Source organism: Thalassophryne amazonica, chromosome 5 (genome assembly GCF_902500255.1).
Source record: "Thalassophryne amazonica chromosome 5, fThaAma1.1, whole genome shotgun sequence".
NCBI lineage: Eukaryota > Metazoa > Chordata > Actinopteri > Batrachoidiformes > Batrachoididae > Thalassophryne > Thalassophryne amazonica.
Genome location: NC_047107.1, coordinates 49,030,108 through 49,044,480, shown reverse-complemented (window position 1 = coordinate 49,044,480; position 14,373 = coordinate 49,030,108). Strand labels below are relative to the sequence as shown.

The following is a 14,373-nucleotide window of genomic DNA, read 5'->3' as shown; positions in this document are numbered from 1 at the left end:
CGCCATTTCCTTGCAAAGAAAAAACGAGAGACTCCACTCATCCTCACGCAAAGGCTGCTTACAAGCAAATGACGCAACCGACAGGCGTGAAAAAATCATGCATGCGCATGAAGGTTCAAGGTTGGCTCATGTTGGCACACGTGATTCAAATCCATCAGGTTTTTGAAAAAAAAAAGGTCAAATACTTTTCTAACAGACCTCGTATTTGCACAAAAACAGTTTATCAGTTTGAACGTTAAATATCTTGTCTTTGTGGTGTATTCAGTTGCATATAGGTTGAAGAGGATTTGCAAATCGTTGTATTCTGTTTTTATTTACATTTTACACAACGTCCCAACTTCATTGGAATTGGGGTTGTAGTAATTGCAGTGCGAGTGGTGATTACGACTGGATCAGAAAATTCCGCAACTTTACAGCAAAAAGTCGATAAAAGGAAAATGTACAGCTTACCTTTTGATTTGGAGGTGAGGATTGTAGAAAGAAAAGCTTGTTGAGGGTCAAATTTAGTCACGTACGTCAACGTCATGACAGTTACAGAGCTGCAACTGCATAAATCAGGCTTTAAATGAAATCGTCATAAAATTTGATAGCTTAACTATTTTTATAGTACCTGTACCTGGATGTGTTGCTGTATGTGGTTAAATGATTTTTAAAAATGTTGAAAACATTAAAGATTCATTCAGTAGTTCAGTGCAGTTGGGCCCAAAATGGCACCATGTTCTGAGTTGACACTACTCTCTCTATCTAGTAGGGATGTGAATCGTACAACTCACGATTCAGTTCGATTACGATTGTTGGGGTGACGATTTGATTCAGAATCGATTTTTGATTCAAAGAGCTCTGAGAAAGTTATATTACTTAAAAAATGTTGGTTTACGAAAATGCAGCTTTACAAGGTTAATCAAGTGATTCTAGATGTAAATTTACTTATCTGCTTTGCTCGTTCAGAGTTGGCTGGCAGTTTAGCGAAGCGCTGGTCAGTCGTCGGCAGAGACCGCTGCTCCCCTCTTTTAGCTCCAGGTGATAGCGTAGCATGTGGGCTTGCGGATTTTAAGTGTTTCCAAAGTACTTGACTTTCATTTTGCAGATTTTGCACACTACATAAGTCATTTCAAGTGCCTTCTTACGCAGCAAATAATAAAATCCAAAATGCGCCCAAACATTTGCCTTCAGCAAAGACGGTGCTGGCTGAATTAGCTCTTTGTCCACCATGCTAAGCCGCAGCCACTGAACTCTGCAGCTCACGAGTGTTTGAAGCACGCCGGACCCTCCCCTTGCGGGGACGCTGTAGTACAGAAGCTGTTGCTTGACAGTATACGCAGGGAGTAAGCAAGAAAGTTTAAAAAAAAAATGCTTTTTAAAAATCGATTCTTGGACATTTTGGATCGATTCAGAATCGTAATAAATAAGGATCGCGATTCGGACGTGAATCGATTCCCCCCCGACACCCCTATCTAGGCACACTAGTTTGGGGGGCATCAGAAAACCAGTCAGTATCTAGTGTGACCACCATTTGCCTCACACAGTGCAACACGTGCTTTGCATAGAGTTGATCAGCAGCCAGATGCCATTGAATGTGAACATTTGCCCACTCAAGTCGGTTTCGATGACAAACTGCAGTTCAGGTTGAGACCCCGATGATGACTACAAGCATGCAAATGAGCTTTCCCAAGACAGTTTCTGACAGATTGTGCAGAAATTCTTTTGTTCTGAAAACCGATTGTTGCAGCAGCTGTCCGGGTGGCTGGTCTCAGATGATCTTGGAGGTGAACATGATGGCTGTGGAGGTCCTGGGCTGGTGTTACCGTGGTCTGCGGTTGTGAGGCTGGTTGGATGTACTGCTAAATTCTCTGAAACTGCTTTATAGACGGCTTATGGTAGAGAAATGAGCATTCAATTCATGGGCAACAGTTCTGGTGGACTTTCGTACAGTTAGCATGCGAAATGCCCACCCCCTCAAAACTTGACATCTGTGGCATTGTGCTGTGATAAAACTGAACATTTCAGAGTGGCCTTTTATTGTGGCCAGCCTAAGGCACACCTGCACAGTACTGTCTAATCAGCATCTTGATATGCAACCCCTGTGAAGTGGGATGAATTACCTCTGCAAAGGAGAAGTGGTCACTAACACAGATTTAGATAGATTTGTGAACAGTACTTGGGAGAAATAGGTATTTTGTGTATATAGAAAATGTTTTAGATCTTAGAGTTCAGCTCATGAACAATGGGGGCAAAAACGTGTTGCATTTTTATATTTTTTGTTCAGTGTGTTTTGTTTTTTTGTGTGTGTGTCAAATGCTTCACAAAGTATACAATGGAATAGGAAAGTAAGATTGATTGGGCTATGCTGTTTCCAGTGTACTGTCCTAGGAGCATGCTGTGCTATCATCACATTTTGATACGCCTGTTTCTATTTTCACAGTACAGTCAAAATAGGCTAGCTGCCTATTTTCACAGTAGTTAATTTAAGTAGACATCGCAAGCCATGTTTTGATCGACGTTATCCATCCGCTATGTTGGCAAAGGGACCATTCATTGTCACAAAAGTCAGACTCTGCTAATGCTTGTTTCAGATACCAAGCCACAAATCAGTTTCTGCTACAGTGGATGGGTGTTCTGTGACTTTTGTCTCTGCCTAGTGTTTTATTTTTATTTCTTTTTGTCACCACTGTGAGATGTGATACGAAACAGTGCTTCTTAACAGTTGGACTTGGCTAATGCACGCTTCATTTTCGATTGCAGTGGACAGACCTGACGGAGAGCAATTATAAACTGATGGAAATAAATTTGTAAACTGAGATCTTGCACCCATAAGTGTGTGTTTTTTTTCCTTTTTTTTTTTTTTATGTTCTTATGAAACTCTGTGCCTTCTCAATTCAGCATCACACATGAGATGAGGTGAGAGGCGGAATGTGCACGGATTTAGACAATCTGGTTTAACTTATTCTTAATCGGACTATCAGAAAAATGCTTCTGTTCCCCCAGGAACATCACTGAAATATATTGAAAAAAATTTTTAAGCCACATTTTTGGGGTCAATAATGAAAGCTGCAAATGGACAGTTAATAGGATTAATACTTTAGCAGAAACTGGCCATTTTAGTGAACCAGTTAACAATGAACCTTGTGCTGCAATACACCATGGGATTTTGGGGGTTTAAATGTTATTCATGTTAGTTTAACCTTGTTACATCTGCCAAGATCATAATAAAATCATCTGTGTTTATTTATGTCTGTCTGCCTGTTAGTAGGATTAAGTTAAAACTACTGCACAGATTTTGATGAAATTTTCACCACAGATACATATTAAGCCATGAAAGACTCCATTAAATTTTGGAGATGATTTGACTCTGGATCCGGATTCTGAATCAAAATATCACCTTATGTAGGCTTTGAAGGATTACATCAAAACTACTTCATGGATTCTCACCAAATTTGCACCACAGATCAATATTAGGGCATGGAAGACGCCATTGAATTTTTGAGGTGACGTGGATCCGGATTGTCAGAAATCTGATTGCTCTTGTTAGTGTTATTGATTTGTCTTTTTGTAGTTCAATTTAGTTTTGTAAAGTGTGATGTTGTTGTTACCATGCGTGAAGAGTATTGCTTTTGATATCTTTTGTTCATGCATGTGTAAAAAAATTTAAAAGCACCTGCTTGCAACAGCCACAGTTTATTTGTGCATGTGTAAAAATTTAAAAGCACCTGTTTGCAACAGCCACCTTTCTGTTTGCAGTAAAATGCAGACAAAACAAAAAAGCTCTGCGTGTGTGTGTCTGGGGAAAGCTGACATTTGCTGTTTGGTATACTTATATTTTGGGTCAAGGATGAACACTGTGAAAATCGAAAAGTTGATGGGACTAATTTTTGGAGAAATTAACCATTTTAACTAAACAGTAAATAATTGACATTGTACTGCAATGCACCATGGGAGTTCAGTTTTTGTTATTTCTTTTGTTTTTTTATGTTGTAGTTCAATTGGTTTAGTAAAGTATCATGTTATATGAATGAAAAGAGTATTGTTTGTGATGTCTTCTGCCACAGTCTCTGTTTGTATGGATATAAAAAATTAAAAGCACCTCATTGCGGCAGAATTCAGAAAAAACAAAGCTCTGCATGTGCAGGGACAGCTGCCACTTGGTATGCTTATGTATTTTTGGTTCAAAGATGAATGGTACAAAGCGGAACATTGAGAAGAATAATATTTTTACAGAAACTATGGATATCGGTGAACGTTGCTAAATACATTCTGGACTAACATGCCATTCCAGCAGGGGGCGGTAACTAATCTTTAGATTACAAGCCTGTGTGTGTGATTTTTATTAAGTTCAACGGAAGTACATAATATAATTGTAAATACATGGATGACACAAGAAAGTGAAAACGCTCATTTCCATTGTGGCCCATTAAATGACAAAATAGAAGTAAGAAAATATAATACGATAATAAGTGTGTATATGATAACCTACACAATTCATAAATACATTAAGACAGTAAATTAACATTTTAAAAAACTCCATAATCAACAGGAAATGAAAGGGTTGAGTTCCTCTTCTAAAAATTGTTGCGGGCTAACGTTCTAAAAAGTCTGAACTCACATGCCATTCAAACTCATTATACAAACGTTGCTTAATTTATTATCACCCTTGAAAAATGTCATCTACCTAGTCTATAAAACTCTAGGCAATCTACAGCCTGTGGATTCCCACAGGCAACACACAAGTGTGTGTGTGTGTGTGTGTATATACGAGGGCTGTCCATAAAGTATAGGTCCTTTTTATTTTTTCAAAAACTATATGGATTTCATTCATATGTTTTTACGTCAGACATGCATGAACCCTCGTGCGCATGCGTGAGTTTTTCCACGCCTGTCGGTGACGTCATTCGCCTGTGAGCACTCCTTGTGGGAGGAGTCGTCCAGCCCCTCGTCAGAATTCCTTTGTCTGAGAAGTTGCTGAGAGACTGGCGCTTTGTTTGATCAAAATTTTTTCTAAACCTGTGAGACACATCGAAGTGGACACGGTTCGAAAAATTAAGCTGGTTTTCGGTGAAAATTTTAACGGCTGAGAGATTTTGAGGTGATACTGTCGCTTTAAGGACTTCCCACGGAGCGAGATGTCGTGCAGCGCTCCGAGGCGCCATCGTCAGCCTGTTTCAAGCTGAAAACCTCCACATTTCAGGCTCTGATACAGGACGTCGTGAGAGAACAGAAGTTTCAGAAGTCTGTTTCAGATTTTTTTTAATGAAAGACGTGCGGACGGGTCCGCGCGTCGGGACGCAGCCGGCGCGGAGCGGCGGCACAGGAAAAACACCTCCGTGTTGATAACCATTTGTAAAATCCAGGCAGCTTTTGATGGCTTTCAGTGGAGTGAGTATATGAGAAATTGTTTAACAGCTGGACATGTTCCAACTTGTCCTTAAGGCTTCCAATGGAGGTGTCTTTCCTGTGGTGGAGCGTCGCGTCGGCCCCGTCCGCACGTCTTTCATTAAAAAAAATCTCCTTTAACAGTGGAATATCCGGATAAAATGCTGAAACCGACTTCTTCGGAAACTTCTCTGTTCTCTCACGACGTCCTGGATCAATAGAGCCTGAAATGTGGAGGTTTTCAGCTTGAAACAGGCTGATGACGCCGCCTGAGAGCGCTGTGCGACGTCTCGCACTGTGGGAAGTCCTTAAAGCGACAGTGTCACTTCAAAATCTCTCATCAGCCGTTAAAATTTTCACTGAAAACCAGCTTAATTTTTCGAACCGTGTCCACTTCGATGTCTCACAGGTTTAGAAAAAATTTTGATCAAACAAAGCGCCAGTCTCTCAGCAACTTCTCAGACAAAGGAATTCCGACGAGGGGCTGGACGACTCCTCCCACAAGGAGTGCTCACAGGCGAATGACGTCACCGACAGGCGTGGAAAAACTCACGCATGCGCACAAGGGTTCAAGCATGTCTGACGTAAAAACATATGAATGAAATCCATATAGTTTTTGAAAAAAATAAAAAGGACCTATACTTTATGGACAGACCTCGTATATGGATTTCATTCATGTTTTTACGTCAGACATGCTTGAACCCTCGTCCGCATGCGTGAGTTTTTCCACGCCTGTCGGTGACGTCATTCGCCTGTGAGCACTCCTTGTGGGAGGAGTCGTCCAGCCCCTCGTCAGAATTCCTTTGTCTGAGAAGTTGCTGAGAGACTGGCGCTTTGTTTGATCAAAATTTTTTCTAAACCTGTGAGACACATCGAAGTGGACACGGTTCCAAAAATTAAGCTGGTTTTCGGTGAAAATTTTAACGGCTGAGAGATTTTGAGGTGATACTGTCGCTTTAAGGACTTCCCACGGAGCGAGATGTCGTGCAGCGCTCCGAGGCGCCATCGTCAGCCTGTTTCAAGCTGAAAACCTCCATTTCAGGCTCTGTTGATCCAGGACGTCGTGAGAGAACAGAAGTTTCAGAAGTCTGTTTCAGCATTTTATCTGGATATTCCACTGTTAAAGGAGATTTTTTTTTAATGAAAGACGGGACGCAGCCAACACCTCCGTGTTAACATTTTGTAAAATCCAGGTGGCTTTTGATGGCTTTCAGTGGAGTGAGTTTATGAGAAATTGTTTAACAGCTGGACATGTTCCACCTTGTCCTTAAGGCTTCCAACAGAGGTGTTTTTCCTGTGGCAGAGCGTCGCGGTGGCTGCGAGCCGACGCTGCAATCCGCCCGCACGTCTTTCATTAAAAAAAAATCTCCTTTAACAGTGGAATATCTGGATAAAATGCTGAAACTGACTTCTTCTGAAACTTCTGTTCTCTCACGACGTCCTGGATCAATAGAGCCTGAAATGTGGAGGTTTTCAGCTTGAAACAGGCTGACGACGGCGCCTGGGAGTGCTGCGCGACGTCTCGCTCCGTGGGAAGTCCTTAAAGCGACAGTATCACCTCAAAATCTCATCAGCCGTTAAAACCAGCTTAATTTTTCGAACCGTGTCTCACAGGTTTAGAAAAAATTTTGATCAAACAAAGCGCCAGTGTCTCAGCAACTTCTCAGACAAAGGAAGTCCGACGAGGGGCTGGACTCCTCCTCCCACAAGGAGTGCTCACAGGCGAATGATGTCACCGACAGGCGTGGAAAAACTCACGCATGCGCACGAGGGTTCAAGCATGTCTGACGTAAAAACATGAATGAAATCCATATAGTTTTTGAAAAAAATAAAAAGGACCTATACTTTATTGACAGACCTCGTATAATAAAGATCCTATTGTGCATGATGACATTTGCTGATATTGTCTGCGTAACTGAAGTTTGTTAGAAATCGGTCAGCTTCATGTGCATGGCATCATCTAAATTATTACTCCTTTTCTCCACCATTCCTCCCTCTTTCCGCCTTCCTGTTCCTCCGGCCAGTGGAAATGTGCGTGTGTGCACATCTTGAGTGCAGTCTGTAATTTTTGGCTGTGGCAGAGGGCCTCGGGGTGAGCTACTCAGCCTCAATCACGTCACATGAAAAACTGCTGACTTCAAGCGGGACTCTTCCTTGAATGCTTAAACTACAGAGGGTTCATCTTCCACATCGACTCGGCTGTCTCACTGAGATTCACATTGTTTCTCTGCCTCCCCCTGATGTCTGTCTGTCCAGCGCAGTGACATGTGAGAGCAGCAGCATGCCGTACGTGGACAGGCTGAACAGAGTGTGCGGTTTCCTGGACATCGAAGAGAAGGAGCACAGCTGTCGCTTCCAGAGACGATACTTTATCCTCGATACGCAGGGAAATGCTCTGCTATGGTACATGGACAACCCTCAGGTGCTCCACACAGTGTTAACCAAATATTGAGAGAACTTGAAACAGGCCAGTCAGAGTCACATAACCTTGGACTCTGAGCCAGTGACTCCTGTGTGTTTGTTTGCAGAATCTGCCCAGTGGAGCCAGCTCCGTTGGCAGCCTGAGATTAACTTACATATCAAAGGTAAATGGGTGTTTTGACGTCTTTGCCAGCATGTCCATCCACTGTGTTGTAACACTCCACACTCAGATGGTTTCCTCCACAAAGGCAGTCACGTGTTAGTCACTGTCTGTTAGTTGGTTTGTCAAGGGGATGTGACTGGATTTCAGTGAAATGTGGTGTAGCAGTATCAATCAAGGATAATAAATTTTGGTGCAGTTCTAGATTGAAGAGGTGTTTCTTGCCTTTGAGATGTTTGTAATTCCTTTTAGATTATGATCCTGATTATTGGATCAAAGGAATCCAGAAAGACTCCTGCTGACAGGTTAATGCAACAAATTCATAACCTCTTTGGCAAGGTTCACAGATGAGAAATTAGGATTAAAAGTCAACAATTTGCATATAAATTAATAAAATTATAAATAGTGCACTAAATTCACTTTGCTTCATGTTACATGAAGCAATAGTCTTATGGTTAAAAAAATAAATGCAGCTTATAGTCAGGAAAAATCCAGTAATTTTGTGGTTGTAGCCAATGTTCCCATGGACAGCTGAGCTGAATCAGACTTTGAAGTTTTCCACATGTCGTTGCTCTCACAGAGATAATGGCGTCTGGTTTAACTACAGTGCTGACAGCTCGTCACTGTGCACGTGACGTCACTCTGTCTGAAAGTTGATGTTAAAATCCTGTCTTTTCAGGTTAGTGAAGCTACAGTGAAACAAAAGCCCAAAGTGGAGTTCTGCTTTGGTAAGTCTGCTGTTTGGGGAAACTGTCACAAAGATGCATTAACAAGAGACCTCTGTTAAGCTTTTGGCAGTTGTAACCAATATATCCTGCAGGTTTTTCCCCTCAAATATTCATGGAATTTATTGATTCTTGTAGTTATCAATGCTGTTTCCCGACAATATTTCCTCCAAGCCAACGATGAGACTGATATGAAAGAGTGGGTTGCTGCTCTCAACAAGGCCAGCAAGATCACTGTGAGTGCAGCCGCATGCATACATGAACTTACACCAGATGTCTGCACCACCAGTCACAGCTTCATGCTGAAGTGGAGCACTCAGCTGTATATAAAATACACCAAATCTCTGCACAAGTATCCCATCTGTTACCTGATAAACTGGAGCTGAAAGTTTTGCTTTTTAAGAAAATCTGCACCACCATAGAGCTGTAGAACTGGCGATGTTAGAGAAGTTACACTATGTACACTTTCTGTCACATCACAGAAGCCTAAAAGGCTTTGAGTTGTCATGTGTGTCTTGTTCTGCAGACTATGTACTGTTTATTTCTTAATGACTTATTTCTTAATGACTGATGTAAAAGAAGTCTGAAACTTATCCAGACTTGTCCAAAGAAAGCTGGCTGTAAAAGTGATGGTTTAGTGCAGATTTATGAAAGCATACCAATAATTGTCATGTGTACACTTTGCAGCTTTTTTTAATTGTACACTGTGAAAGTATTTTGGTCTTCTAAATGTGCAGAATTTGTTTGGGGTTTTTTTTTCCTCTTAACAGGCTTTAAATTTATATCAAAAGTTTGAGGTGACAGTAACTCTGAATGTGAAATCATTGAGTTGTTCACCCGAACAAATGCAACTTTAAATTTAAGCAAGATATATATTTGGTGATGTGATGGTCTTGAGACTGGGGAGGCTGACTTGTGATAGTCAGACCAGAAAATCTTTAAAGGGCTGTTGCATAAGGTGCCAGTGTACAGTTGACAGTTTTGCATAACTGTCTGCCTCAGATGGAAAAGTGCTGCAGAAACACATTCCATTTACCTTATGTTGTCATGGTTAACACTCTTAATTATTGAGAAGAATTATTTTAGCAGCATCTAACTTTATTATGCACCCATGTTGTTCTGTCAGACTACAGGTTAACTTTATTAAAGAAAATGTTGTTGGCGCAGAGTTTTGTTTTTAAGACCAAATGGATATGTATATATGTATGTATGTATGTATGTATATGTGTATATATGTATATGAGAGAGAGATGGATAGATTTGCCATTCAGCTTTGTTACAACTTGTCTGCTCCAAATATGGGGGAGTCAGACAGCATGCAGGGCAGCTACAGGTACCAAAAGCTGTGCTGTGAAATAAAATTAACAAACCACCTGTTTTGGCTATCTGAGAGACACCACAGAAAAAGAAACGCCTGGTGACAAGTTCTGGCTACTTCAAATTCTTAGTTATGCAACTGAGAGCTTTTATGCTGCTAAAGATCTCAGCTTTTATCTTTCCCCTCCATAAGCACATTTAAGGCTTAGCTTAGACTGATGGTCTGTTTTTAAGAAGGAATACAAATAGGTTATTTGCCGTCTATTATGGCTGCTATACTGTGCATCCGGAAAGTATTCACAGCGCTTCGCTTTACACATTTTATGTTACAGCCTTATTCCAAAATGGAGTAATTCATTTTTTTCCCCTCCTCAAAGTTCTATTCACAACACCCCATAATGACTTTTTTTGGGGGGGCGCAAATTTATAAAAATACAAACTAAGACATCACAGCCTTCTCTCAATACTTTGTTGATGCACCTTTTGGCAGCCATTACAGCCTCAAATCTTCTTGAATATGATGCCACAAGCTTGGCACACCTATATTTGGGCAGTTTTGTTCATTCCTCTTTGCAGCACCTCTCAAGCACCATCAGGTTGGATGGGGAACATTGGTGCACAGCCATTTTCAGATCTCTTCAGAGTTGTTCAGTCAGATTCAGGTCTGGGCTCTGGCTGGGCCACTCAAGGACATTCACAGAGTTGCCCTGAAGCCAGTCCTTTGATATCTTGGCTGTGTGCTTCGAGTTATTGTCTTCCTGAAAGATGAACAGTTGCCCCAGTCTGAGGCCAAGAGCGCTCTGGAGCAGGTTTTCATCCAGGATGTCTCTGTACATTGCTGCATTCATCTTTCCCTCAATCCTGACTAGTCTCCCAGTTCCTACTGCTGAAAAACATCCCCACAGCATGATGCTACCACCACCATGCTTCGCCTAGTCCAAAAGATTTCTGTAGGATGGGGCTTTGGGAAGGCCTTTCTAGAAGCTTTATCCAACACACAACATATTTTGATGTGTTTAGGATCATTGTCCTGTTGGTACATTGGCCAAGTTTCAACCATCTAGCTGGTGATTTGAGGCCATGTTGAAGAATTTGGAGATAGTCCTCCTTTATTATTCCATCCACTTTGTGCAGTGCACCAGTACCACTGGCAGCAAAACAGCCCCAGAGCATGATGCTGCCACCACTGTGTTTGACAGCTGGTACAGTGTTAAGCTTGAAAGCCTCACCATTGTTCTTCCAAACATATCTCTTTTCATTGTGGCCAAATGGTTCTGTCTTTACCTTATCTCACCATAAAACGTTTGGCCAGAAGGAGTTTAGCTTGTCCATGTGGTCAGCTATAAATTTGTCTACCTTGAAGTGGTCAGTTTTGGAGTAGGGGCTTCTTTCTTAATCAGCACCCTCTGTCCATGGTGATAAAAAACTCACTTCACCGTGGACAGTGATCCTGGTGTTCATGGCATGTCTGAGGCTTATTGGTTCCTCAGTTGTTCCTGAACATCTTAACCAGTTTCCTCTCATCTGAGGGTGACAGTTTGGGTCTACTTCCAGACCTTGGCAAAGTGGCGACACATCTGACTAACTTATACTTGCGTACATTTGTTTGAACTGATGATTGTGGAATCTGCAGTGGTTTAGAAATGGCTCCAAGAGACCTTCACAACTTTTTATTTATTTATTTGGACAGTGTTCCTTGGACCTTTCCATTGTTCTGAGTATTGATCAGTCCTTTTTTTTTATGCTAGCAAAAAGAAGCTACCAGTTGTAGTTCATTATGATCACTAGCGATCACTGATGGTAAGAACGCTGTTAAAATTAACTGCGTTATTGCTTTCAGTAAAGGATAAGCTAATTACTGTTTCCATCTTTACAATGCTGTTGTTGTTACTGACAATAAAATGTGGCATGTTGGTATAATTAAGCTCATTGAAGCAGTTTAGCATCTCTCAGCTGCAGCTGTGCTGCAAAGTTTTTTGTTTTTTCCTTTGGTGAGTAGGGGAAGAAGTGGGACAACCACATAAGTGATGGAGATTGGATAGGGAAGTCTCTGCCTCTAAGCCATCCAGAGGCAGAAGTGGGTAGGAATTTACGCACAAATATAATACAAACGTGCACACTCACACACGTGCAGTATTAGTGTTTTTAAGCTGGAACTACAGAAATTATTTTTCCTTCATTGCAGTTAAAGGCAAAGAATGTACATGTGAGCAAGCATTTAATTTTAGAATTGGTGGGTTGCGGCCTGTTGAGGTGCAATGAATGTCAAAAGTTCTAAAATATCTTTGTTCTGCTACAAACATAGTTTTGTGTGTGTGTATATGTTTGTGTGTGTACACACTGACTGCCCTCGTGCTGTCTCTCACTTTAATGTTTCCGGATTCGATGTCGACTCAACATTTGGCATTCCTGTTTCAGTGCACTGACTTGCGATGAGCTCTCCTTTGCCTTTTTTTTTTATTTTATTTTTTTAATTGAAACAAAGTTTCAATGGTTTCGACCTGGTTGTCGCCCAGTTTCTGGCAAAATTTGATGCGGCGCTGCTCCAGTTGTTCCGTCTTTTTCCTTGCTATGAAAAAACGCCGAGCGCACAGCACACGTACCACACAAAGGCTGCTTACCAGAAAATGATGCAATCGACAGGCGTGAAAAAGTTCACGCATGCGCACGAAGGTTCAAGGTTTGCTCATGCAAGCACACGTGATTCAAATCCATCAGGTTTTTGAAAAAAATAAAAAGGTCCGATACTTTTCTAACAGACCTCGTATATTAAATTTGATGGGTATCTTGTCTCACATTGTTCCACAGCAACATCCAAATGGTGTAGAATAATATACACAATGTTTTCAGTTAATTTGTTCTACCCATTTAATTTAAGTGCCCATTTAATTCATTAAACATATTTGACGTTTTGTTTTATTATAAATAATTTAATATACGAGGTCTGTTACAAAAGTATCCGACCTTTTTTATTTTTTCAAAAACCTGATGGATTTGAATCACGTGTGCTTGCATGAGCCAACCTTGAACCTTCGTGCGCTTGCGTGATTTTTTTTTTTTTTTTTTTTTTCACGCCTGTTGGTTGCATCATTTGCTTGTAAGCACCCTTTGTGTGAGGATGGATGGAGTCTGTGTTTTTTCTTTGCAAGGAAAATGGCGGAACAACTGGAGCAGCGCGACTGCATCAAATTTTGCCACAAACTGGGCAATAGCCAGGTGGAAACCATTCGGATTATTCAGATGGCTTTCGTTGACGATCCCCTGGGCATCACACAGATTAAGGAGTGGTACAACCGCTTTAAAGACGTCCGCACAACAGTGGAAGGCGCGCCGCGCTCCGATTGGCATCAACACGCTGAAACGACCAGATCATTTCCAAAGTGAACGCTGTGGTGATGTGGGACCGTCGTGTGATTATCCGAGAAATTGCGTAAGAGGTGGACATCAGCACTTTTTCAGCACATTCCACTGTGAAAGATTTGGCCATGAAGAGTGGCGGCGAAATTCATCGGCACAAAGCTGATGGCGCAGCAACAGCGCCTACGTGATGAAGCCTCACAGGACATGTTGTGACATGTCCAGCTTGTCCACAATTTCTCGGATAGTCACACGACTGAAAAGCCACCGAAAGCCGTCTGAATCTTCCGAATGGTTGACGAGCTTCCAAAATGGTCGCCCAGTTTCTGTCCAAATTTGATGCATTTGCGCTGCTTCAGTCGTTCCGCCATTTCCTTGCAAAGAAAAAACGAGAGACTACACCCATCCTCACACAAAGGCTGCTTACAAGTAAATGACGCAACCGACATGCATGAAAAAAATCACGCATGCGCATGAAGGTTCAAGGTTGGCTCATGCAAGCACACGTGATTCAAATCCATCAGGTTTTTGAAAAAATAAAAAGGTCGGATACTTTTCTAACAGACCTCGTACAGTTGAATTTAAAGTTAATTAAAGGGGATGAGGTCCAAATTCATTAAAATATTTGAACTTTTTTTAAGAAGCACAATAGTTATTTCCCTTAATTACTTTTCAATTGAATTTTAATTTTTATTTGGCACATGCAGGCACATGCGCGCGTGCGCGTGCACACACACACACAAAAACTTAAATCTCTCACAAAACCAAACAAAGAAAAACAAAAGCAAACAACCTCCAACACTTTCCCGGTTGTGTGCGGGCTGAAGCAAAGGCTTGTAAACGCCCACCCCTATCACAACTTGCCATCTACACATATATATGCACTCATAACAGCAACTACCAAAAAGAAAAGGACAAGATGAGCAAAAGGTTTTGTAGATTTTTATCAAGACACCAAAACATCCAAACATGGCAGAACAATCAGCAGTATGACGAACAGAAACAAAAACAATTTACCTAATTTAT

General features: G+C 41.3%; 1 protein-coding gene across 2 annotated transcripts in view; it reads left to right on the top strand.

Moving 5' to 3' along the window:
- si:ch211-204d2.4 (uncharacterized protein LOC100003662 homolog) overlaps nucleotides 1–14,373 on the top strand; it is a 54,648-nt gene that overhangs the window by 26,320 nt on the left and 13,955 nt on the right. For both annotated transcript variants that reach the window (XM_034170137.1, XM_034170136.1), the window contains exons 2-5: nucleotides 7,624–7,789; nucleotides 7,896–7,952; nucleotides 8,628–8,676; nucleotides 8,812–8,909. In XM_034170137.1, the coding sequence (XP_034026028.1) occupies nucleotides 7,624–7,789; nucleotides 7,896–7,952; nucleotides 8,628–8,676; nucleotides 8,812–8,909 (370 nt within the window). The remainder of the gene's footprint in view (nucleotides 1–7,623; nucleotides 7,790–7,895; nucleotides 7,953–8,627; nucleotides 8,677–8,811; nucleotides 8,910–14,373) is intronic.